Raw genomic sequence first — 27,111 nt, 5'->3', positions numbered from 1 at the left:
GGCTGGGTAGGGAGGAGAAGAAGGGGAAATTGGTGGGACGGAGCGGGGGGGGGGGGCGATTTAAAGGAGCCATGTCCCCAACGCGGCGGCCTCGGTTGCTGTTGCTGAAGAGGCCGGAGCCAGGTGGGGGACAGCAACGGAGAGTGCAGCAGGGCTGCCGAAGAGGAGCAGGGGGTGCAAGCGAGCTGACCCAGCTCTGAGTACCCAAAGGGGGCGGCGGCGGCGGCACTGAGCCCAGGATGGTGAGTGCGCCCCAGTGAGGCAGCGTGCAGCCGGGAACAGGGACCTGACCGGAGGGAATGGAGCCAGGAGGGGACGAGGAGGCGGTGCCTAGAAGGGGGACAAGTGACAGGGAGGCGGGAGGAAGGAGGGTGCCCGTGAAATGAGCACTGCCGTCAGGGAGGTAAGTGACAGGTAGGCCACGGTCGGGGTGGCGGGTTTGTCTTCTTGTGCCCCTGACGCGGGGTAGGTGAAGGGAGTGGGGAGGTTGGGTGGTGAAACCGAATGGGGCAGATGGCAGGGAGGAAGATTTCAAGAAGGCTTGGACGGTACCCATCAGAGGTGTTGCAGATGCCTAGGAGGTGGCCAGGAGCACACATGAAGTAGGACAGGTGCTGGGCTAGGTGGAGTGTGTCCATCAAGAGGTGGGCAAGTGGCAGGCAGGTCAGAAGTGCTCATGAAGTGGTGGACACCTGACCATAGCATAGGGCAATAAGACTGAGGGATGCTCATGAAGGAAAGGTGAGTGAGGGGAGGAAGCTAGAGGTGCTTAGGCTGGGCCTTGGGGCACTAATTGCTCTAGAGATTCTATATCAGAGGGATAGGTAAGCCTCTTCTCGGTGGGAGGGGAGAGAAAGAGAAAGCAACTAGGTGGGTGATAGGGCATGTAATATGCCTGCTGCTACATGCTTGACCCAGATGTTGAGAACTGCGGGGCTTAACTATGCAGTGTCCTTCCACCCTTCTTCTTAGTTTGGCTGCTCAGTGTTGTCATGATATATTAACTTATTAGAGTAAGGAATGGATGAGCCTTAACTTGATATAGGAACTCTTGTACAATCAGGCTCACAGCCCATAGATGTGTCTTCTCTTTGATGCAAGACTTTCTCCCTTTCCTTTCCTATAATTGAAACTAATTATTCATTTGATACCATTACTGAGCCTGGAGCCACCTAATGGTGCAGCAGGGAAGTAACTTGCCTAGGGAGCAAGAGGCTGCTGGTTCAAATCCCCACTGGTATGTTTCCCGGACTATGGGGAACACCTATATTGGGCAGCGGCGATATAGGAAGATGCTGAAAGGCATCATCTCCTACTGCACGGGAGATGGCAATGGTAACCCCCTCCTGTATTCTACCAAAGACAACCACAGGGCTGTATAGTTGCCTGGAGTTGACACTGACTCGACGGCGCAACTTTACTTTTACTGAGACTAGTCCTTCTTTGGCTTTAACTTAGGTAGTTTACTAGTGACTTCCTGGGACAGCTACTAAAGGAGTCAGTTAGGATAACGACTAAGACTGCAGTCCCAAATTACTTCATTTGAGAGGAAACCAAGCTGCACTTAATAGGACTTCTGAGTGAACATGATTAGGATCAGGTTGTAGAATATGGGTTTTTGAGCACAGTGTTGTAACTGCTATACTGTTGAATTACTGACAGAAACTTTGTGGCCTTAGTTTAAGTTTGGCATTTGAGAGTTGGATATAACCTGTGGGAAAGGATTTCAGTTACATGAGCATCTGTCACAGATTTGCAGACTTAAGTTACCTACTGTTGAGGTGGCACAGTCCATTGGAAATGTCTAATGGGCTGCTGAACTGAGATGCTTTGATAGATTTTAATCTTTGTTCACTGAAGGTTAAAGGTATGCTAGGTGGCTGGGACAACATAACTTCAAAATTACCATAACATTTTGAGAATGAGAGGGAGTATTGTTGATTTGAGAGACTCAGTGTTCCTTCTCCTGTTCTGATGGGATTGGGGGTGAGAGGCACTGCTTTGCAGTGGTTCCGCACCTACCTCGCAGGCAGATTCCAGATGGTGTCTCTTGGAGACAGTTGTTCTTCAAAATCTGAACTTTTGTATGGTGTCCGTCAGGGCTCCATATTGTTTCTGATGTTGTGTAACATCTACATGAAATCTCTGGGAGAGATCATCAGGAGATTTGGTGCAGGGTGTTATCAGAATGACACTCAAATCTATTTCTCCATGTCAGTATCATCACGAGAAGACATAACCTCCCTAAATGCCTGCCTGGAGGCGGTAAGGGGCTGGATGAGGGATAACAAACTAAAGCTGAATCCAAATAAGATCGAGGTACTTATTGTGCAGCCACCTAGTGGCGCAGTGGGGAAATGATTTGACTAGCAAGCTAGAGGTTGCCAGTTTGAATCCCCGCTGGAATCAGGGGCGTATCTAGGGGTAGGGCAGGCAGGGCACGTGCCCTGGGTGCCACTTGAGGGGGGCGCCATTTTGTAAAATTATTTTTTTGAAAAAAATGGCTGCCAAAAACAAAATGGCCACCGTGCATGCTCAAATGGCCTCTGTGAGGCTCTAGGTCATGCCAGGCTTTGCAGAGGCCATTTGAGCATGCGCGGTGGCCATATTGTTTTCAGTGGCCTTTAAAAAAAAAAATTTAGAAACAGCCACTGCACATGCTCAGATGGTCCCTGCGAGGCCCTAGAGGCCAGCGGGGTGAGGGGGAATCTTTGCAACCCCCCCCAGCCTTTAGGAAGCCCCCCAAAGGGGCTATGGGTAAAAATAATAATAATAAAAATATAATATAAGACACTGTACACATATTCAGATTGGCACTATGTACAGAGAATCAGGGCTTCTGAATACTGAGCTGATGCTTAAGAGCTAGGATTGTATTCATTTGCTTTTACTTTGCTTCTTGTGATAAGTGAGTTAAATGTGATGTCTTGCTAATATGGCTATTAATGGTGAGTTTGTCTTTGAATCAGTGTGAAACCTTTAATATTAAGGCCCACTGGGAGTTTCTTGCTCTCTTTCTCTCATCCTAACTGTCTTTCTGAAAGACTAGAATATATTCCAAGCAGTGACACAGTTTACTCTGCATATCCTTTAATTATTTCCAGAGTATCTGGGAAAAGTCAAATTCTCCATTGATTTTTAAAACTTATGTAATGGTGATGCTACAATGCATAGTAGAGAATTAGACAGGCACTTCTATTTAGTTTTCCAAGTACATCTCCACATAGTATTTGGGTATTTCATGAGCCCCCACATACTGAAATTTGTATTTTTCCAGCATTTTTTGGTCTGGCTAAGTCCACTGCTAAATAGTTTTTGAAATATTAAAAGATTAACGAGCTTGACTTGTATTTTTCAGCTGATATTATGGTAAAGTTATCTGAAAGATGGGTGTCAGATGCTTGGACAGGGGGTGCAATTTCAGTGTTTGCCCTAGGCGCTATTTCCCCTAGATATGCCTCTGGCTGGAATGTTTCCCAGACTATGGGAAAAACCTATATCAAACAGCAGTGATATAGGAAAATGGTGAAAGGTATCATCTCATACTGTATGGGAGATGGCAATGGTCAACCCCTCCTGTATTCTACCAAAGACAACCACAGGGCTCTGTGGTCGCCAGCAGTTGACACCAACTCGATGGCACACTTTACCTTTTTGTGCGGGGTCAGAACTCAGGAGGTGGTTTTGGTCTGCTGGACCTCAGAACGGTGGTACATATGCTGATAACATCCAGGCTGGACTGCTGCAATTCGCTTTATGTGGGGCTGCCTTTGTTATTTATTATTTATTTGATTTATTTGATTTTTATACTGCCCTTCCAAAAATGGCTCAGGGTGGTTTACACAGAGAAATAATAAACAAATAAGATGGATCCCTGTCCCCAAAGGGCTCATAGTCTAAAAAGAAACATAAGACAGACACCAGCAACAGTCACTGGAGGTACTGTGCTGGGGGTGGAAAGGGCCAATTACTCTCCCCCTGCCCAATAAAGAGAATCAGCATGTTAAAAGGTGCCTCTTTGCCAAGTTAGCAGGGGTTAGTAGTCCAGAAACTACAGTTAGTCCAGAATGCAGCAGCCCCATTGGTTTCTGGGTCATCTAGAAGAGACCATATCACTCCTGTGCTGAAATAGCTACACTGGCTGCCGATAAGTTTCTGGGCAAAATCCAAGGTCCTGGTTACTACCTATAAAGCCCTAAACAGCTTAGACCTTGGGTATTTAAAAGAACGTCTTCTTCACCATGAGCCCCATCACCAGTTACGATTTTCTGGAGAGGTTTGTTTGCGGTTGCCGACAGTTCATCTGGTGGCTACTCTCCAACAGGCCTTCTCCGTTGCTGCCCCTGGGCTTTGGATTGCGCTCCCTGTGGAAATAAGAGCCTCCCCATCTCTGGCAACTTTTAAAAAGGCACTGAAGACATTATTTACCCATGCTTTTAATTAGATTTAATACTTTTAATGTTTGGTTTTAATTGATTTTAATGTTAATAATTATCATAATTTTATTTATCTTATTTATTTATTTATTTATTCTATGTAAACCGCTTTGGAAACTTTTGTTGAAAAGCGATATATGAAATAATAGTAGTTAATGTTTGAATGTTTTTAATTGTAAACCGCCCAGAAACGCAAGTTTTGGGCAGTATAGAAATGTGTTTAAATAAATAAATAAAATCTTCTGCCATTGCATGCCAGAAGATGAGACTGTTTTATCATTTCTACAGCAAGGGATTACTTTATTAAACATGGGCTGGAGCATACCTTGTAGGAATTTAGGAGATGTTACAAAAACCAGAATTCAGAGGACAAACTATTGGTATCTTGAAATGTGTGGACCATTACAAAGATTACATGTGTTTGTCAGTTTGGTCTCAAATGAATATTAACTGATTAGTTCAATTAACCAATTCACACATTAGCATATATCTATGTAATATTCAATTACTAGATTATGCCTGTTGAATGTATTGATGTTCCTAATCCTAAGAGCTTAAACTCTTCATCTTGCTCCAATGGATTAAACAATAAAGGTTTGCTGCTAGTGCCTGTATACTTACTGCGAACAGAGTTATTGTGAAGAGTGACTCCAGAGATGCAAACTACTTGCCTTGAGCATGAACTCCTTTGCCTTTTTGCCAGTTGCAGCTTTAGGCTGAAAACTCTAGCTGTGACCTACAGTGTTGATGTAACTACTAGAATTCTTTGCTCCAAGCTTCCATGTCTCTTACAGAGAGGCAGGTGGAGCAATGACAATAAGAGTGAACTGGCAGTATTGATCAATAACTGGCAATTATCAGAAAATAACAACACTGATTTTCCCCTGAGTAGGAGAGCCTCAGTAAGGGTAGTGAACTGCGCATGCCCGAGACAGAACTGGACCATGTGACTTGATTGTAGGCGGTCCCGCCTCCTAGTCCCAGTTCCAGTTCTGTCTCGCTCGGGACAGGACGTTAGAGGAAGAGCTCTGCAATTTGCACGTTTTTCTCCTGGAACTTCTCTTATCTCTTTGGAGCTTCTCGCTATTCTATTCCTTCTCTCTCTGCCCTCCTTATTGTGCCAGGGTGGGAAGAGTTCCGGCTTCATTCGGCTCTCCTAAACAGTAAGCAAATCTATCTTTTTACTTTCCAATTCGGTTGCATTTGGGAATTGGGTGAAACAAGCTGTCTTGACACTCCTCTTTGTAAATTTTGTTCTAAGTCTAATCTGTAGTACTGCCATCTCCTGTTCTGTATACCTCATGTGGAAGAAGAATGCTTGAAGGCTTTTGTCGGCTATAAAGAAGAGAGGTATCAAAATGAGAATATGTTACTTTTGGGGCAGCAGCCCTGTGTTGCACCAAAATTACGTGATATGAAAGTAACTTAAATGACACTCACCATCTCCCCCTGTGTCTGCCAGGGACTTTTCTCATAACTGCCTTCCCAAATAGTCTATCACTACTGAGGCAATGGTAAACCCTTCCTGTATTCTACCAAAGAAAACCACAGGGCTCTGTGGGTGCCAGGAATCGAAATTGACTTTACTGCAACCAATCCTCTTGCTGCTATAGTACCCACTTCCTCCTCTCTCTTACTTCTATTGCTGTTTCTAATAAAGAAATGGATCACAGTGCCATAGTGGATGCTTGTTATGCCCCCAGCCCATTGCCTTCATTAGATTTAAAGGGCCAGTACTTGATTATCAAGCCAGAGATTGCCGATTCGAATCCCTACTGGTATGTTTCCAAAACTATGGGAAAGACCTATATTGGACAGCAGCGATATAGGAAGATGCTGAAAGGCATCATCTCAGACTGCGTGGGAGGAGGCAGTGGTAAACCCCTTCTGTATTCTACGAAAGACAACCACAGAGCTCTGGTCGCAAGGAGTCGAAACCGACCTGACATCACACTTTACATTATTCAAACCTGGGTACATCTGGATTACAGCTGCTTTGGTTATACACTCCATTTCTATTAGAAAAAGGGTGGCTATGGGAAAAGTAATTTAGGAAAAAATAATGTGATAGCAAGATGGGTGGATAGGAATAGGGGAAGTTTTGTGGGACAAAAGTGTAACTTGTGATTTGACTGCTCACCCAGGGGCCATTGCTGTTAGCCTCGGGCAAGAAGCAGATTTCATATCTGGGAATAGAAGGTTGAATTCCTGGTGTGCCAGCTAGCGTAGTTATTGGTTACTTAATTTCTCCATCATACGTTACTGAAGAAATGATTGCAGCATGGAGGTCTGTTAATTGATAGTTGAGAGCAAGGTATGAATGCATTTAGAAATGATCTCCAGGAAATAACTTCCTTTAAAAGAAAGGATCTGTTTTATTATGTTGAACAATTGTTTGACTGCTTGCATGTTCAGGTAGACATTAAGTGTGGATTGTGTGTTTGAAGATTTGTGGTTGGAGCCTGAAGAGTGAATGCATACTCCTTAATTATAATAAAGTTGCATATTTTGCAATATTTTATCTTCCTCACCCTTACAGCTATTCTGTGAGGCAAACATAAGACTGTGCTGAAAGCCCAAATCAGCACTGTATCCATTGGATGTCAGCATAGTTGTGTTTAGCATCTTCAGAAAAAACAGCATAGTAAATACAGTATGTGGGCAATGTTTCTATGAGCATGTGGTCCTAATCTTTGCACCCATGGGAGAGAGCCCAGGGAGGGGAATGCTCATGGGGGGGGGGACATTCCATGGTGAAAGTTATGACCCTTCAGAAGAGAAGAAGCTCGGGAAACTAAGGTCAGGTCCACTAATAAGCTGTCTCGGTTAATCTTGCATCAGTTGCAAAAGTGAAAATATTTTCTGCTGAAAGTGTCCTGCCTATTGGTTCCCTCCATTTTTCACCCTTGCCTCTCTCTTTCTTCTCCATCTTAAAATTTAGACCTTAAAATTTAGAGCCCCCCTCCTTTGGGTTGGACTCTGTCTTTGTGTTACTCTGTACATTGATATTATTATAAATAATTTGTTTCTGTCAGATTCGCCATCAGGTTTGTTTTCGTAGATAATTGTGGGAGTCAGACTTTGCAGTAACAAAGCTTTCATACCCCAAAGTCCCTTTCAACTGAACACATGACATGTTTGCTCACCAGGAAGTGTTATGTATATAACTTTGATCTGAGCATTGGAAGTAGGAATTCCTTTTCTTCCTCTTTGAGTCTAATTGAAATGGTTCTGCTCACCATATACTCTAGCACTTTGGAGATAGTTGACAGATTCTTTGAGGGCTCTCCAAGGAAGGGCAAACTGGACTATAGTAACCTTAATTTGTGAACTGGTTTTGCTTTGTGGAAAGGAGTCCTCTTTAGGACTAATACAGTTCATTGTCTGGCTTCCATTTTATTTATGATTTTACAGAGCGTCTATGTCCAGCGCTGAGGTTTCTGTCGTGTATTTCTGGACTTGCACATGTAGTAGGGTGCTATGGAGCAGCAATTTCTGTGCTCAGTCTGCTCTTTTAACAACCGCCACTTGAGATAAATTAATTACTCGATAGCTGCAGGAATAATTTCCTTCTTTAGCAATTTACTGTGCCTTCCTCTGGCAGAAGTGCACAGCAGAGGGAGTCCTGACAATGCTTCTGTCCACCATGGCCAGCACTCTCTTGGATATTGGTTAGAGGAAGCCTAATGGCATGTCATGTTGGTTCTTTAACCCAAAGCCCTGGAGCTCTGAAAGTGCAGTGCAGTTAAGCACTGCACCACTTCTTGTGGTCCTTGTGATGCTTCCAAGCAAAGTGACTGTTTAGACATAATTTTTATTGCTGCTCTTATTGTGAAGCATCTCTATGAACTCTAACTATAAAATGGGATTCATGCCACAGCATGTAAGATTGGGAGGAAGTGTTCCAGAGAGACTGTGGTTTTGGTTCATCTGGTGAACGTGTCATCTGGAACAGCTTGGAAGAAAGGAGGGAAGGAAGGAAGGAAGGAAGGAAGGAAGGAAGGTTCAGCAAGTGTCATGCTGAGAAAAAAACTTGTGAAGCTGTTGTCTTGTTTGTATTTTATCTCGCACCCTTCATCCACCAGCCATGTGTGCTTGCTCACAACCTTGCTAAGCTTCACTACTGGGCATCTGTCTCCTCCTAGTGGTAACTGCATTTGTTGCTCTGCTGCTAGCTCTGATCTGTGTACATTGCTCTGTGCTTATCCCTTTGTTAAATAGCACCTATTTATCCAGGCTCCAAATAGGTACCACCTATCTTTGGTCTTGAGAGAACAACTGGAGTCCTGAAGAACCAGCTAAGAAGAAATTAGCATCATGTTTGTAGGCCAGACCATATTCATCCTGTGCTTGTACTGCTAATATACTTTTCAATGAAGTTTTGGTTAGCTATGCATGCTAAAAAGGATGAGGTAGACATATAAATATATTTTATGTGTGTGTGACTCCTTCGGAGCATACCACAATCACTTCAGGTTTTTCACTGTTATCTTTCAGGCTTAAGTTTACTTTAATTTGAGTTTTCTCACAGTTTGAACAGGTGTAATTTGAAGAAAACACCTCTTTTGGGGCCACTTCAGAGCAAAAATTATATATGTAGAATTTTTAGACTGTACTCCCATGTACGCTTATTTGAAAGTAAGTTTCCGTGAATTCAGTGGATCATACATTTGAGTAAAGCTGCATAGGACTCAGCTTTTAAGAAAAGGGCCCGAAATACTGCTGATTTGTTGTCATTATGAATCCATTATGATGGATTCAAGAGTATTCATTTAAACTGATATGACAATGCCACTTATAAGAAATGGAACTCACAACTAAACTTGTCATGCCTTATATTAGAGTTTTCTTTATAATGAGTTGACTATTAAATGCTGTGAACCTGAAACTAGAAAAAGCATGTTTATTATGTATGTATTTATTTATTTAACATATTTTTATACCACCCAAAACTTAGGTCTCTGGGCGGTTTACAACAAGATAACAACAAAAGTAAAACATTAATTAAAAACCAAAACAAGATATTTATAATCAAGATATGTTGATGATAAAACAGTATAGCATCCTGGAAGCAAACTGTTTTATATTACAGTATAACTGTATATAACAGTACTTTATAACTTCTTCATATAGACAAAACAATTATACTTAAACCTAGAAAGGTATAGGAAACTTGTCAAGATTACATTTCTTTCAATATGGGTTGTATTGTATTTGGTGGATGCTGTGAAATACTACTTATGTTGGTGCTGATCTTAGACTTAGGTGACTTGGTTGTTGCCAACCTGTTCATGAGCTAGGCTCAGTACAGACTATAATCCAGTTTCCCCATCATCTCATGGTGGGCATCTCTCTTGTTTTTTTCTGTGGGATGTTTTGTCCTTATATCCCCTGTTGCTAGTGTTGAGCTGAGGATCCTGGTGAGTGAAATACTGAAGTAATAAAGTAAGTAAAGTAAATAAAGTGAAATAATGAAGTAAGGGAGGTGGGGTGCCTCTGCAATCTCTGGGAATACAAGGGTCATGCAGCTGCATCGCTTTCTTTTCTGTGGGACTCTGTGCAAGTTATTCACCTTTGAGGAGGTGAGTGGCCTAAGGACCTATGTGTTTAATACACTGGTGTGCTTTAATCCATCTGCTTTTTGTGTGCTGCACCAGTACAAAAATGGATGCTTCTGCCTCTACAGGTACTACCAGTAGTTCTTGACCTTTAAAAAGATATATTGTCACGTTGCAGTTTAGAGGCTGAGTGCTCTCCATGCTGTACCAGTCCAGCATGGGTGTACTAATTAAGACTTGGAAAAAACAAAACTGATGACCATCAATGATGATGATTTTTCTTCCCACAATGGTGATGCTCTGTTTTATTTTATGTAGTTCTTCTAATATTTTATTTATTCAATTTATATACTGCCCTTCCTAAAATGGCTCAGGGTGGTTTACATTAAAATAAAAAACACATAATAAAATAATTAAAATCAGAAAACTTTTAAACTAGATTAAAATTAAAATTAGATATTAAAAGTCAGACTAAAAAAATAGGTCTGTAAGGCTCTCCTGAAGGCCTTCAAGAAAGATAGTTCTTGTGTGCTGCAGAACAGATAGCTTTTCTGTGGACTGGATGATGCACTATTGTTTCTGAATAGTGGCTGACATGCTGACTAAATTACCCAATGGACGTCCCATTGAAATTAATAGGACAAGTTAGTGACTAACTTTTAATTTCAATGGGACTTCTACTGAGTCAGGATGTTAGCCAGGGACTTGAAGAACTGCCCCACAATGGCCCAAATGCATTTGGAACTCACTTTTCATTGATGGTCTGGATAAGCCGTTTAAAGATCATACCACAGGTTTTTGTAGTGTGAAGGTATGGACTTAATTTAAATCTTAAATTAGATAATCTAGCAGTTGCCAACCTTTGGGGCAAGTGTGCCATAAGTCCAAAGCATTAGATAAGAACACAAGAACAGCCCAGCTGGATCAGGCCCAAGGCCCATCTAGTCCAGCATCCTGTTTCACACAGTAACCCACCAGATGCCTCTGGGAAGCCCACAGGCAAGAGCTGAGGGCATGCCCTCGCTAGGGATGTGCACAAACTGGATAGGAGGTCCTTTTCTGGACCTCCAAACTGGTTCGGCAGAGGGATGGGGTACCTTTTAAGGGACCAGGAGGGTGCTCTCCCCCACCCACTGCGTTTTCCCCACCGGTGCTGTCTCCAAAATTGCTGGTGCAGGGCGGCAGCGTACCTCTTTGCCGCCCTGATCAGCATCAAAATGGAAGTGCCCAATGCTCCCGGCTCCTTAAAGGTCCCCCCCCCCGGCTGCCAAACTGTCATTCAGATGATTCGTGCACATCCCTAGCCCTCTCTCCTACTGTTACTCCCCTGCAACTGGTATTTAAAGGCACCTCTGGGCTGGAGATGGCCTGTAGCCCTCAGACTAGTAGCTAATTGTGATGAAATAGGGGTTACTCTGTGCTTTTCTGGGATCTATCCTCAGTAGAGAGATTGCTCTGTTCCCAATCTAGGAGCATGCCACTCCTTCAAAGAAGGCTGCCACCAGTTGAAGACTGATCTAAAGCCACTGACCAGGCTTAGATGCAGCTTCGGGGGTGAGGAACAGGCGTGCAGCAAATGGGCGAGTGGGAAACAGCTGCCGAGTGGAGAGCAAAGGGCGAGGTGGGGGGAGGAACGGTTGAGTAAAGTCGTGGGGGGGGAGGCCGAGTGAGGGGGCCTCCTGCCGCCACGCCAAGTCTTGAGGTGTGGAAGGCTGACTGAGGGGGTGGGAAAGACGTGAGAACTGGCGCACAGATGCTCTCTGTGGGTTCAGCTTGTATTATTCTGGAAACAACTCAACAGTAGTGAATGACCTTACAAGGCACATGGGGAAGAGTTTTGCAAGTAACCCTCCAAAATTTTGAAATCAGACTGAACTTTATTAAGAAGCAAGGGTAGTACACAGAAGAAGGAATTGTGGGGGAAGTAGTTGAAAATGGAAGTAAAGAAAGGCACAAAGGAATTCAAAAGAAAATACAAACGCATTAACTGACTAGCACTGAGTTTTACCTTCAGTCTGTCAGTAGGCAGGTCCTTGGCTGAGAGAGCATTCATTTCTACAGCTTCTCCCCCAGAACACCCATTTGCAGATGGAAAAATGTATATGTGAAGTTGGGTTTTTTTTTCCTGCAATATGCATCAATTTACATTTGTTAACATTGAACCGCATTTGGCATCTTGTTGCCCACTCCCCCAGTTTCAAGAGATCCTTTTGGAGCTCCTCACAATCTGTTTTGGATTTCACTACCCTAAATATTATTTATTTATTTATATTTATATCTCGCTCTTCCTCCAAGGAGCCTAAAGCAGTGCACTACATACTTGAGTTTCTCCTCACAACAACTCTGTGAAGTAGGTTAGGCTGAGAGAAAAGTGACTGGCCCAGAGTCACCCAGCTAGTATCATGGTTGAATGGGGATTTGAACTCGGGTCTCCCCGGTCCTAGTCCATCACTCTAACCACTACACCACGCTGGCTCCACACACAAAATAGTTTGGTGTCAACTGTAAATTTGGAATCCTTGCTTCTTACCCCAACTTCTAGATCATTTATTAACAAGTTAAAGAGCACTGTTTCCAGTACAGATCCCTGGAGGACCCCACTTCTTACTTCATTTAGACAACTGTCCATTTATTCCTACCCTCTGTTTCCAACCAGTTACCAATCCATACATGGACTTGTCCCCTTATCCCATGACTGCTATGTTTTCTCAATAATCTTTGATGAGGAACTTTGTCAAAAGCTTTTTGAAAGTCCAGGTGTACTGTGCCAACTGGGTCACCTTTACCCACACACCTGTTGACATTCTCAAAGAACTCCAAAAGGTTAGTGAGGCAAGATTTACCTTTGCAGAAGCCATGCTGTTTCTTTATTATTATTATTATTATTATTATTATTATTATTTATTTATTTATTTATTTATTTATTAATTATTTATTTATTTATTTATTACATTTATAAACCACCCCATCCTGAGGCTCTGGTCTGGGTACAACAACTTTTTAAAAAGACATAAAACACAATTCAAACACAATGCTAAAAAAATATAAACACAATGCTAAAAAGATTAAAACCATTTAAAACTAATTAAAATACTTAAAAAAACAAAAAACAAAACCCTCTTTCAGCAGGGCCTGTTCTTCTATATACTTAACAATTTTATCCTTGAGAATGCTTTCCATCAATTTGACTGCAACAGTTAAGCAAACCATCTTGTTATTTCCCGGATCCCCCCTGGATCCCTCTTTGAAAATCACTGTTACCTTAGCTGCTTTGCAGTCCTCCAGTACAAAGCCTGATTGTAGAAATAAGTTATTTATTTTTGCAAGGAGGTCAGCAATCTCACTTTTGAGTTCTTTAAGGACTCTTGGGTGGATGCCATCTGAATTTGTTAATTTTTAATTTTTCTAGACAGTTTAGAACATCATCTCTTGTCTCCTCTATCTGACTCAGTTCTTTAGCCTCTGTCCCTGAGAAGCTCTGTTCAGGCACAGGTATACATTCAGTATCCTCTGCCATGAAGACAGATGCAAAGCACTCGTTTAGATTCTCTGCAATCTCCAAACCCTCCTTAATAATCAGTTTCTCTCCCTCATCATCTAATGATCCATCCGCCTCCCTGGCAGGTTTCCTGCTTCTGATGTATTTAAAGAAGTTTTTGTTATTCCCCTTGATGCTTTTAGCTGTTCCTCAAACTCTCTTTTCACCTCCCTTATTGTCTCCTTGCATTTCTTTTGCCAGAGTTGGTGTTCCTTTCCTCTTCATTTGGGCAGGCTTCCAATTTCTGAAAGAAAGTCTCCCCCCGCCCCTTATAACTTTCTTAACGCTACTTGTTAGCCATGCTGGCATCCTCCTGGACTTGGTGGTACATTTCCTCCTTTTTGGTATTCATTTTAAGTGGGCTTCTATTATTGTGGTTTTAAAAGAGGTCAATGCATTCTGGATAAGAACATCAGATAGAGCAGTATCACTTTGTGTGTGAGACAGAGACACAGAGAGATCTACTGACCTCCTCCTCCTCCACTGCATCTGGGGTGGTTTTGCCTCAAGTCTGCTGAGTCAAGGAACAGGCTACATCACAGCATTAGAGGCACAGAAAGAATTCAGGCCTGACTCTAGGCATATGACAGACCTCTGCCTCTATCACTTGTGATATCTGTCCTGCAGGTTGGCCACCCATGAGGTGATCTGTTCTGTTGTGGAGTTAAGATTAGCACATGGTGCTAATCTTTATTCCTTGTCTTGTGCTTGTCCATTAAAGAAGCTTTCTTAGACTCCACTCCAGAAATAGGTGCTGTCCCAAAGCAGGAGACGTTCACTTGAGTTCTGAATTTCTGTAAAGTAGTTCTAGGCATTGTAAGTATGCTAGATCTTAACCAACATGACTGAAAATGGCTTGTATGAAGGACTGTCTCTTGAATGCTTCTCAGTAACTAATACCTTTTTTTTTAATTATAGGTTGTCTGGCAGTAACTGTTGAAAATCCACCAAAGCCTTGATGTTTGGTTTGTGACATTGACACAGCAAAATCTATAAGGAATGGAGAAAGCCGTTCCCACTGCTCTATCAGAACAACAGAAAGAGCATGAGAATGATGGAGAAAAAGCTGTGCTAATGACCCTGGTGCCAAACAAAGAGGATTTTGCTGGCCTTGAGTGCCCCCAAGGTGAAGAAAGAATAGCTGCCTTTTTTAAAGATGCAAAAACATCTCTGGAGAGTGCAGCCGTGTTGGGGGCATCAAAGGAAAAGGGGGCTGGTCTCAAAGAGGCTGCCCCTGGTTGTACAGAAAAATTAGCAACGATGAATAGGGAGGGAAAACTGAGTGATGATATCCGCAGCCGTAAAAAAGATCCCAGCTTTTTGTCGTCATTCTCTCATCAAGAACCAGATGATGCTTTGGAAGTTTGTAAAGTGACAGGTAAGTTCTGTTCCTTGTAGTGATAGCAATTAAAGACACACACACACACACACACACACCTTTTCAGCCACTTCTTTCTAGGTAGATAAAGCAGAGGCCAGGCAGGCCTCTGAAATGAAGATTTTGTTTAACAAATCAAATGTCAGCCCAGAGAATAAACTGAAGGCATGTGATTCAGTTCTGTTGCTTAAAGCAAGTTGGATCTAAGTGAGAAACATGCATTTTCTGTGATTTAATGGGTGAAGTAGCCTATATACTGTGTTTGCCTGAGACATAGAGGTACAGCATCAACCGGCATCTCAGAGTTCAGTTAAGTGGTAATTACTTCATCTGTGAGTTCAGCACCACAGACAGGGATATGAATTCAAGCTGTGTGTATGTGATACGTAGGCTGACAAAGAATCACTACTGAATTTGTTAGGCACAGAAGAATACCATTAGAGGACCTCAGCCCTAGGCTTTTCCAAGTTGGAGTACCAATCAGTGTTACCTCTAACAGGGATTCCCAGATGTTGTTGACTACAACTCCCATAAACTCCAACCAAAGGCTGCAGCAGCTAGGGATGCTGGGAGTTGTAGTCAACCATATCTGGAAATCCCTGTTAGAGGGAACACTGGTACCAATAATATCCTTTTGGCTTCAAAGACATTAAATGGCTGATCTCTGTGTGCCAGCAATGGGTGGGGGGAAGGCTGTTTGGTGTGCATATAGTTTGGGCATGTTTTATCTGACAGTATTGTTCTGTTTATTTAAAGCATAAAGTCTGTAACACTGTGTAGTGGTTAGGGTTGCCATATTTGTTGGAGAGAGTTTCTGGACACAACCACCATCAAGGAGGGAGCGCACATTTAAAAGCCTTAATTTTTTGACCAAGATTGGAAAGAATTCTTGCAAATGGAATTTGGCTATTTCACACATTTCCCCCTATAGTGTTCTTTGCACAGGAGAGAATTAGGAGTGTTTCACCTTGATAAATGCAATCAAATAGGTGAAATAAATATGACAGTTACACAAGTGCAGATAAGAAATGGGGGGAAAAGATTGTTTGGTTTGTTTAATAAGTTTATAAAATGACAGTTTTAAATACAGTTGGACTGGAATTTACATGGAGTCCCCAGTTGCTGCCTTCAACAGATCCTCACTAATTCGGGAGACTGAGAAAGCAGGGGGCTTACTGAGCCAAATACAGAGAGCCAAGCTAGCCAGCTGACAGCCCTGGTGGTAAGAACATAAGAACAGCCCTGCTGGATCAGGCCCAAGGGCCATCTAGTCCAGCAACCTGTTTCGCACAGTGGCCCACCAGATGCCGCCGGAAGCCACAGGCAGGAGTTGAGGGCATGCCCTCTCTCCTGCTGTTACTCCACTGCAACTGGTACTCAGAAGCATCCTGCCTTTGAGGCTGGAGGTGGCCCACAGCCCTCCGACTAGTAGCCGTTGATAAACTTCTCCTCCATGAAGTTATCCAAACCCTGCTTAAAGCCATCCAGGTTGTTGGCTGTCACCACATCTTGTGGCAGAGAATTCCACAAGTGGATTATGCGTTGTGTGAAAAAGTACTTCCGTTTGTTGGTCCTAGATTTCCCGGCAATCAATTTCATGAGATGACCCCTGGTTCTAGTGTTATGGGAGAGGGAGAAGAATTTCTCTCTCCTTTCTCCACATCATGCATGATTTTATAGACCTCTATCATAGACCCCTTTTATAGACCCCTGCTAACTGGGCAAAGAGGCACCTTTTACCGTGGTGATTCTCTTTATTTAGCAGGGGGAGAGTAACTGGCCCCATCCACCCCCAGCACAGTACTTCCAGTAACTGTTGCTGGTGTGTGTCTTATGTTTCTTTTTAGAATGTGAGCCCTTTGGGGACAGGGAGCCATCTTATTTGTTATTTCTCTTTGTAAACCGCCCTGAGCCATTTTTGGAAGGGCGGTATAGAAATCGAATTATTATTATTATTATTATTATTATTATTATTTATTATCATGTCTCCCCGCAGTCGTCTTTTTTCTAAACTAAATAGCCCCAGGTGTTGTAGTCTTGGCAGTTTTATTTTTGAGCCCTTTCCTAAATATCTCTGGCATGTAACTTATCTTTTTAAAAGCTGCTGCATACTGGGTTGACAGTTTCATTGAATGTGTCCACCTTGACCCCAAGATCGATCTCTCTCTCTTAATCCCTGAAAACTCAGATTCCATTAGTCTGTATCTGAAGTTGGGACTTTGTTGCCCCATATTCATCAGTTTACACTTTAATTATTTGATATATTTGTATACTGCCCAAAACCTATGTGTCTGAGCGCCTTACAATAAAATAATACAAATTACAACAAAATAAAGGTTAAAACTTTACAGTAATTTTAAAATTGTAAAACAATATTAAAAATGATTAAAACAGTATCTAATTAAAAGCCTGGGTGAACAAATGTGTGTTTAGAGACTTTTTTAAAGTTGTCAGAGATGGGGAGGCTCTTATTTCAGCAGTATATACATATATATATATTGCTTATTTCAGCAATATACATATATTTGATGTATATAGAACTGCATTTGTCATTTTGTTACGGTTCATCCAGTTTGTGGATACTCTTTTGGAAATCTTTAATTTATATTGGTTTTCACCATAAGAACAGCCCTGCTGGATCAGGTCCAAGAACTATATACTCCAGCATCCTGTTTCACACAGTGGCCCACCAAATGTCTTTGGGAAGCTGTAGTGACCAGTCTTCTCTCCCTCAAAAGAGCTAACAGGGAGTGATCCCTTGTCTTGACTGACACACTGGTGAACTCCAGGGCAGCCAATCAGTATACCAGGTGGGTGGGACCTGGAGAGTGGTTGCTAGAAATTCTGAGAACAAGAAGGGCAGTTTTTGTTGGAGAGAAGCGGGTGTGGAAAGGCTTAGTGAAAGGCAATGGAGTTTGTTTCCTCATGGTCAAAGCCAGCAATGGAGCCAGCAATCTCATGGAATAGCTGTAGATCCTTAAAAGAAAGGATTGCAGGAAGCTTGATTCTCCTCAGGAACTGGGTGAGTTCAAGGAAAAGGGAATTCAGCATAAGGAATGGTTTGTTAGTCAGATTGCGTGTTAGAAACTTATATTTGTTTGGTGTCTGTGTTTTGCATATTCCTAGTACTATTTTATTATAGTTTACCTGCAATGTAATTGAAATGAGAAACACTAACCTACACCTGTCCTACCTAGGGCATTGCAAGACTCTATAAACATGTAAATGTGCCCAAGACACTCTATTTTTGTAATCTACTAAGCATTCTTAACTGTATCTAAGAAAGCTAGAAAGCCTCAGACAGAAGCAGTGTGCAGTAATGGAATTAAACTGATTATTTAAAGTCTTTTCTTTTTACAAGCCTCTCCAATTTGGTTTTTAATTCAGGAAAAAAGGGGGCAGAGGGGGGTTTTCTCTGGTGCACACACATCCTCAGACGTTCAGCAGCTATCAGTTTTCTCATCCCGTGCAAGCTTAAACATGGAAGGGTTTTTTTGGTATTTGCCCAATACCCAGTTACAGAGGGACCTTGGGTTACAGCACCCAATCCATTGGTCTGGTTCTCTGCAAGTTTTAGGCTGCTTGGTGGCAGCATTTTGAACCTACTGATAATACAGGATAGTTTTAGGAGAAGCCTAGCCAAGCAGCTCAGCAGGGATGATTCAGCATTTCTTTCCCTCACGTGAGCTTGCTATGAGATAAGACTTTAATTCGCAATAGAAGCTCATAGGCAAGAAGTGAAGTCATGCCCTCTCTCTTGCTGTTGCTTTCCTTCAACTGGTATTCAGGCACCTTGCCTTAGCCACCAGACTAGTAGATATTCATGAATATCTGCCCTCCATGAATTTGTCTAAGCCCCTTTTAAAGCCATGCAAGCTATTGGCCATCACCACACCCCATGACAGAGAATTCCATAGATTAATTAAGTGCTGTGTGGAAAAGTACTTCACTTTGTTGGTCCTAAATTTCCTGGCAATCAGTTATATAGGGTGACTCTGGTTTTAGTTTTTTGAGAGAAGGAGAAAAATTTATTTGGCAGAATTCAGATGTAAAACAAAACTAAAGGTTGGCGAACCTGCAGATTCAGTTTTAAACTGTAAATTGCACCGCAGATGTTCATCCAACTGCAGCCCGCCAACTTCCAGTTCCAGGAGAAGGGAGCCCCTTCCTACTGCTTGGCCACCGAGGCCAGTCCCAGCAAGCTCCACAGCCAGACTGTGGGCAAAGTAGCACTACATCAGTGGAGTGGCCATGATTGGCCACAATCTTGAAGGGGGCATGCCAAGCACAATCATGCATTTTCAGAGCGGTCCGCCCAACCTCTGCATGGAAAGGGCATTAAAATTTCTTTAAATGCCATGTCATGCTAGTGCTGCTTCTGACGATGATGATACCGCCTCACTCAAATAGTCCCATACAAGCACAATTGTGGGGAGGGGTCACTATTTCCCTATTACTCAGAACAAGGAAGGGAACCTTCATACTTCCTAGGAGGGGATATGTATATGAGGGAGGGCAAAGGATCATGGGTGGTCTGCCCTGCCATGACCTAGGATGCTCTTGCAAGGTATCCCCCTGTCAAAGCAGTCCATGCAGACACAACTACACTCATGTCCTGCTGTCAGCTTTCTGCCAGTGGGCAATTCTCATGAGAGGACTGGTGTGTTAGCCCTAGGTCTCTCTTCAGACTACACACTCATGAATTGAGCTAACCCAACAAGAGAGGCCCTGCTTGTATGGGGCCCTCAGCTCTCCATGGTAAAAGATAGAAGCAATGCAACTCCCCCTTTCCTGTGAAGCTGTGCACACACCCAAAGGAGATTTTGACACTCCGTGTGTCAGGGCGTGGGTGGGGGAGCGTGGATACCGGGTGCGTGGACAGATCTTTAAACCCATTCAAAATTCCTGGGTTCAGTCAGGTGTTGCACCATATGCAGGTCTGCTGCCCTGAGGAATCGTGGGAGAGGGAAGCCCCAAGTTCCAGAGACCCCAGGAGAGTGGGGCTGCCGTTTTGGGGCACAAGCAAGGGTGCCCATGCCCACATGGGTGGACAGGCTGGTAGGGGGCATGCTTTGACAGGTGCTTGGCGGCAGTCACCAAGACAGGGAGAGCAGTTGCTGGTGTACCCGTCCCCACGGCTTTCCTCCATAGGGTGACCTGGCTCGATTATAGTGCCCCAGTGGTCTGTCATTCGTCTGAGAGAGCAGTCTATGGGAGCAGGGAACGTTTGGTTACACATGATTAATGATTTTGCTCTCCCCTCCCCTCTGATGGTTCTTCTCATGAGTTGTGAGGGAGTGTCCACATGGCCTCGCACTCCCTTGAGCAAGCGTGGTCTGCTTCAGATCAGCATCCATCATGATCACAGATGTCGAATTGCTCCTTTTGACTGGAGTAGTGCTCACCCTGGTGACCAGCCCTGCTCATGAGTAAGCCTAGGGACTGCAAACCCCCAAAGGGGAAGGGTCTGGGACCCCCTTTCTGTGCAAAAAAATAGAACTTGGCTGCTCGAGAATCCCTGCTTGGGGCTGCCTTTTTAGACCCAATCTTGGGCACCTGCCTTGCCAAATGTTCCTCTCCTGGCACTGTGAGAGAGTGCCCTGCTTCTGTTGCCACCTGGAGCGTGTGTCCTTTTGAACAGACATCATTGTTGTTTGTTTTTCGGGGAGCAAAGCACTTAATGCCCACCTTGTCTTCCCCTCCTGCTTGCCAGGTAAAGGGAGAAAGGGACAGAGTGGGAAAAGGGAATGCCCCTGTGTTGTGCCACTTGAGAGGCTGACAAATCTGGGAAGGGACATGGCGGCACCCCTGTTGCTGGGCAACTCCATAGTTGGATAGGTGACAGGAGGGGTGGGGTTGGTGCTCAGAGAGGCGGCCAGCTGGAAGTGCCGCAGCCATAGAGTCGCTGTGATCCTGGGCACGTCTATGATTTTATGCAATCTCTATGATTGCAGTTTGAAAATCGGCACAAACCCGTGTTTATGGCAACATCCAGAATCAGATGTAACACTTTGGTGGCCAAACCAGAGGTCTTGGAGGAGAATCTTATTGCAAACCGAAGGTTCAGGTTGAAGGTTGACAAGGTAAACTGTGGGTTGCTTTTGGCTTGAAACAGTGGTTTCACGAATTTGGACATAATGGAGTTCCAACCTCTGCCCCATTTAATTCCAGTTTTGTGTTATGTCTGAATTCGTCCTCTCTGTCCACTCTTTCTACTCCATACAAAATTTTATAAACCTCTGCCATGTCTCCCCATAGTCACCGCTTTTCCAAACTAAAAAGACCCAGATGCTGTAGCTTTGCCTCATAAGGAAGGTGCTCCAGGTTGCCCTCTTCTGCTCCTTTTCCAGTTCTATTATGTCCTCTTTAAGATATGGTGACTGAAACTGTACGCAGTACTCCCTAACTATAGACTTGTATAAGGGCATTATAATATTAGCATTTTTATTTTCAGTCCCCTTACTAATGATCCCTAGCATGGAATTTGCCTTCTTCACAGCTGCTGTACACTTTGTGAATAATTTAGTGTCCTCTGCAAACTTGACCACCTCGCTTTGTGCTCCAAACTCCAACAGATCATGAATGATCTTTATGCTTTTAATGGACTTAAATTCATACGCATTAATTATTAGTACTAATACAGAGAATTGGGGGACTCCACTTCTTACTTCCCTCCCACATGAGAATTGTCTATTTATTTCTAATCTCTGTCCTGTTCTTTTGCCAGTTACCATTCCATAAGAGGACCTAAATGGTGTTGGGTATGACTACTTCACTAGTGATGAGTGGCACAATTTTTTGATATCTGCTGTATCTTCCATTTTATGAACTAATTGTGTACCAGGCTACTTGAACTTTAAAAGAAAATCAAAATCTTGCCCAAGCGTAACATGAATTTTGTGCCAAGAAAAGCTGAATTCTGCAGTCTGTCCAATATACACATATAAAGCAAATTTGCCTGTATCGGCTTATTTTTGTCTAGTGTGTCTTCTGTTAGGCAAGGAAATATGCAGAGCAATGAAGCAACTTTCCTTGATAATTAGAAAACCTGAGACCCTCTGACTTGTGAGATTTTATCAGGCATCACCCACACATTTTCAAGTTTATCTCTGCAGCCAGAAGGACTGGAAACCTGTTCCTTTTTTAGATGAAAGCTGAGATTTGCAGGATGCTGAATAGTGCACCTGGAAACAAATCTCATGTGTCTGCTGCTCTTGTGCAAAATGCCTTCACTGCTACTGAATGCTCTCTTGCTATACAATGCCTGCATGGGAGTGCAAATTTAACCAGGTTTTATAAAATTCCCAAAGTGGCAAATGATAGCAAAGCTGTTGTCTTTTTATAAGATGTGATATTGGCAGTGATAGGAGTGTCATGCAATGGCTTAAGTGTGCTTGTGGCATACTTAATGTGACATGTAAAAAGGCCTTTTGGTTGCCTTCTGCCAGGCTGAGTACAAGACAGTTTAGTCAAGACAAACGGTTCCTCTTAGTTTTAATCCAGTATTGAATAAGGTTCTTATTTGTCTCATGGGAGCTTGAGAATCCTTGACCTGTCGCACAGGATTATTATTATTATTATTATTATTATTATTATTATTATTAATTCGATTTCTATACCGCCCTTCCAAAAATGGCTCAGGGCGGTTTACAAAGAGAAATAAAGCAAATAAGATGGCTCCCTGTCCCCAAAGGGCTCACATTCTAAAAAGAAACATAGGACACACACCAGCAACAGTCACTGGAAGTATTGTGCTGGGGGTGGATAGGGCCAGTTACTCTCCCCCTGTTAAATAAAGAGAATCACCATGGTAAAAGGTGCCTCTTTGCCCAGTTGCAGGATGGATGAAATGAGGACTTACATCATTAGACTTACAGATATGGCACTTCAGTACTACAGTATCTTCTAGTACTGTAAAGGAGCTTTAACTGGTTTTGGGTGTGGGTGGAAATATAACCTCCTCCCCTCCTAAATTCACTCTCCTCTCAGCAGCATTATGCCACCAGAAGGAATTTTGTAAGAGACCACATCACCCATGGTCATAGCTTCTCTTTTAGAGATCGGTATTGTAAAGGGGCATTTCCCTCGCTCCCCCCGCCAACTCCAGTTGATACTCAGCCTTTCCATATTGGGGTGTCTGTATGGCATCTCAGCTGAAAATAATCTGAGCAAGTTAGATAAGCAGAAGTAAGCATGTATAAGTGAGCAGGGTCTTCTGAGAAGGAAGAAGACTAGTTGTGTTTGGGAAAATAGGTGTGTTGAACCAGAAGAGGAGGTCTGAGGTGAATTCTCCAGTGGAACAGTCCTGGGAAGGGAGCCTTCACTCGCTTGCTAAGGCAACTTAATGCATTTTTATTATGGGGAAGTTAATAGGTTGCAGGAAGCGGGCGTGTGACTGCCATCAAGTCATTATTGCCTTACTTGCCTGCTTGGTAATGCTGCTGAACATGCTCCGGAGGTACCTGTGAGGTTCCTGGGATGTGGGAAGAAACCACTTTGAAGAAATCAAAGGTGACCATATACATGCACAGAGGGTGGTGGTTAGGTGGGATCAGTTAATTGTGCCTGTCTTTTAGCTTTGTCACACTCAAAATTGTTTCTTCTTCTTTGATCTAGTGACAGACTTTGATATTTTATTCCATATTGTTATTTCTTGTTTACACAGTCAGACAGGTGTTATTGACTGGTTTGTTTTATCCAGACATCGAGTCCTTCCCAAGGACCTGGGATGCCAGAATTTTATTGTCAGTTGTTATAGATATCGTCACAGAATATAGGCTGTTCCCAGTAAAGCTGCTTTTTGTAATTGGCTGATGGTGATTTCTGTGGCCCCTATGGTGTTGAGGTGCTCTTCAAGGTCTTTTGGAACTGCACCCAGGGCGCCAATTACCACTGGGATTATTTTGGTCTTTTTCTGCCACAGCCTTTCAATTTCAGTTTGTAGATCTTTGTATTTGGTGATGATTTTTTCTATTTCTTTTTCTTCTATTCTGCTATCCCCTGGTATTGCTATGTCAATTATTTTGACTTGTTTTTCTTTCTTCTCGACTACAGTTATATCTGGTGTATTGTGTGGCAGATGTTTGTCTGTTTGTAGTCGGAAGTCCTATAATATTTTTACATCTTCATTTTCTACAACTTTTTCAGTGTTATGGTCCCACCAATGTTTGGCTACAGGTAGCTTGTATTTTTTGCAGATGTTCCAGTGTATCATCCCTGCTACTTTGTCATGCCTTTGTTTGTAGTCAGTCTGTGCGATCTTTTTACAACAGCTGATCAGGTGGTCCACTGTTTCATCTGCTTCTTTACAAAGGCGGCACTTGCTGTTTGTTGTGGATTTTTCGACTTTGGCTCTTATTGCATGTGTTCTTAGTGCCTGTTCTTGCGCAGCCAGTATTAAACCCTCTGTTTTTTTCTTCAAGTAACCATTCTTAAGCCATTGCCAGGTCTTGGTGATGTCTGATTTTCCAGTTATATTGTGCAAATATTGACCATGCAGTGGCTTATTTTTCCATTTTTCTGCTCGGTTCTTGACTTGTTCTTTCTTGTAGGCCTGCTTTCTTTCATTGGTGTTGAATAGTTTTGCATTATTGACCATTTGAAGTGCATCTTCTTCACTGTCCTTGATATATTCTTCAAGGCCTCTTTTCTCCTCCTCTACTGTTTGATGGACTTGCAGCATTCCTCTTCCACCTGAGCTGCGAGGGAGGTATAGCCTATCGACGTCACTGCGGGGGTGCAGAGCATGATTGATAGTCATGATTTTCCTGGTCTTACGATCTAGCGTCTCTAGCTCTGCCTGGGTCCAGTCTATTATCCCTGCAGTGTATCTGATAACAGGTATAGCCCAGGTGTTTATGGCTTGTATGGTGTTCCCGCCATTCAGTTTAGACTTGAGGATTTTTCTAACTCTCCTGATGTCTTCACTTCCTATTTTTCTTTTAACTTCAGTGTGTGCAATGTTATCAGCCTGGAGAATGCCCAAGTATTTGTAATGTTCTTTCTCTTCCAGGTTCTTGATCTTGCTTCCATTGGGCAGTTCTATTCTTTCTGTTTTTCTTATTTTCCCTCTGTTCATTATTAATGCAGCACACTTGTCTAGTCCAAACTCCATTGCTATATCGCTACTGAATATACGGACAGTGCTTAGCAGTGATTCGATTTCTGACTGGGACTTTGCATACAACTTCAGATCGTCCATGTACAGCAGATGGTTGATTTGACTTGATGTTTTAGATGTTTGGTATCCGAGGCCTGTTTTGTTTCGTATTTGTGAAAGTGGGGTCATGGCGATTACAAACAACAGAGGGGATAGTGAGTCCTCTTGGAAAATGCCTCTTCTAATGCTAACCTGTCCAAGTGTGTCGCCATTGATTGTTAACTGTGTACTCCACATGCTCATTGCTTTTTCTATAAATATCTGAATGTTTTTGCTGACACCAGTTGTTTCTAAACATTTTAGTATCCATGTGTGAGGCAATGAATCGAAGGCTTTCTTGTAGTCAATCCATGCAACACTTAGATTTGTTTTTCTTCTCTTGCAATTTTCTAAAATCATTTTGTCAATCAGCAGCTGGTCTTTTGTGCCTCTGGTGTTCGGGCCATTTCCTTTCTGTTCAACTGGAAGCTGTTTGTTACTTAATAAGTGTTTCATCACTTCATCTGCTGTTATTCCAGTTAATAATTTGAACATGGTTGGCAGGCAGGTTATCGGTCTATAATTACTTGGAACCGCACCTTTTGCTTGGTCTTTCATGATGAGATGAGTTTTCCCAGTTGTTAGCCATTGTTCAATATCACCGCCTTGCAAAACGTGATTGAACTGTTTTGATAGTTGTTTATGAAGGCTTGTTAGGTGTTTAAGCCAAAAGCCATGCAGTTCATCGTCGCCTGGAGCAGTTCAGTTTTTAATTTTCTTTGCTCTTTCACTTATTAATTCTGGTGTTATTATTAGATCTTGCATTTGTTGGTTACATTTTTTGACCTCTTTCATCCAGCCTTCTTTTTTATTATAATCTATTGGATTGTCCCATAATTTTCCCCAGAATTGCACTGTTTCTTCTTTTTTTGGTGTTTCTATGTTTCTTGCAGTTTCTCCTTCTATGCTTTGGTAGAAACGTCTCTGATTCGACTGGAATTGGAGATTCTGCCTGTGTTGTGTAATTCTGGCTTTATATCTGCTAATCTTCTTTGACACTGCTGTTATTTGCTGCTTTATTATTTCCAGGACTTCTCTAATTTTCCTTGAATCTAGCTGGTATTTTTGGATCATATTATTATTATTATTATTACATTTACATCCCGCTCTTCCTCCAAGGAGCCCAGAGCGGTGTACTACATACTTGAGTTTCTCTTTCACAACAACCCAGTGAAGGTAGGTTAGGCTGAGAGGGAAGTGACTGGCCCAGAGTCACCCAGCTAGTTTCATGGCTGAATGGGGATTTGAACGCGGGTCTCCCTGGTCCTAGTACAACACTCTAACCACTACACCACGCTGCCTAGCCTCCTAATATCCTTTATTATAATAATCCATCTCCAGATGAAGCACTTCTGTAGCATTATAGCTTGCTTTCAGTAGCAGTTTTTAAGCATTAGCTGAGACAGTAAATATATATTTAAAATGCTAATGCAAGCAATAAATATGCTAGTAACTGATTAGCCCCTCCAACCAAATGATCTGGATTGTGATCTATTGTAACCATAAGGAATGGGTTCTGCGCCTGCGCACGGACTTCGCGGGCTGATTGATTAGCTCCTCTCGACGCCCCACCCGCCTGCATGTGGTGTGCCGAGTTCGTTAAGATTGGCGGTTGGGACGCTTCCTTTTCAGTTTCTCTTTGACCACCTTAGATATCATACCTCATAGCTGTTGCTCCTTGTTAGAAAATTACCTTAAAACTACTAGATTTCTTGGCTTTGAACTTGGCTTTGGACTGGATTACGCTTTACTCTAGACCAGAGCTGCACAACTCAAATGCCCTGGTGGGCCAGAACCATCCACCACTTGGCATTCAGGGGCCGAGATCAAATTTTTAGCACATTATTACATTACGATTAAACATACTATTAATTACTTGTGGATCTATTCCCACTGTCAATGGACCATAGTTTTAACTAAGGACAGTGGCCAGAGAACAGGTCCTGTCCTTGCTCAATCAGTGGGGCCCCTGGAGTGCATGCTGGCCCCAAACAAATGCCAAG

The 27,111-nt window shown here is 42.8% G+C and overlaps 1 protein-coding gene across 11 annotated transcripts in view; it reads left to right on the top strand.

The window, feature by feature from the left end:
- WIZ (WIZ zinc finger) overlaps positions 1–27,111 on the top strand; it is a 125,037-nt gene that overhangs the window by 2,021 nt on the left and 95,905 nt on the right. For 5 of the 11 annotated variants that reach the window (XM_053294189.1, XM_053294195.1, XM_053294191.1 and 2 more), the window contains exons 1-2: positions 35–242; positions 14,451–14,910. In XM_053294189.1, the coding sequence (XP_053150164.1) occupies positions 14,532–14,910 (379 nt within the window). In that variant the 5' untranslated portion in view covers positions 35–242; positions 14,451–14,531. Of the gene's footprint in view, positions 1–32; positions 243–281; positions 404–14,450; positions 14,911–27,111 lie in introns of those variants that run through there. The other 6 variants (XM_053294187.1, XM_053294185.1, XM_053294188.1 and 3 more) reach the window with 4 other exon arrangements.

The sequence above is a fragment of the Hemicordylus capensis genome, chromosome 2 (genome assembly GCF_027244095.1).
Source record: "Hemicordylus capensis ecotype Gifberg chromosome 2, rHemCap1.1.pri, whole genome shotgun sequence".
NCBI classification, from domain to species: domain Eukaryota; kingdom Metazoa; phylum Chordata; class Lepidosauria; order Squamata; family Cordylidae; genus Hemicordylus; species Hemicordylus capensis.
This window is presented reverse-complemented; position numbering and strand designations above follow the sequence as displayed.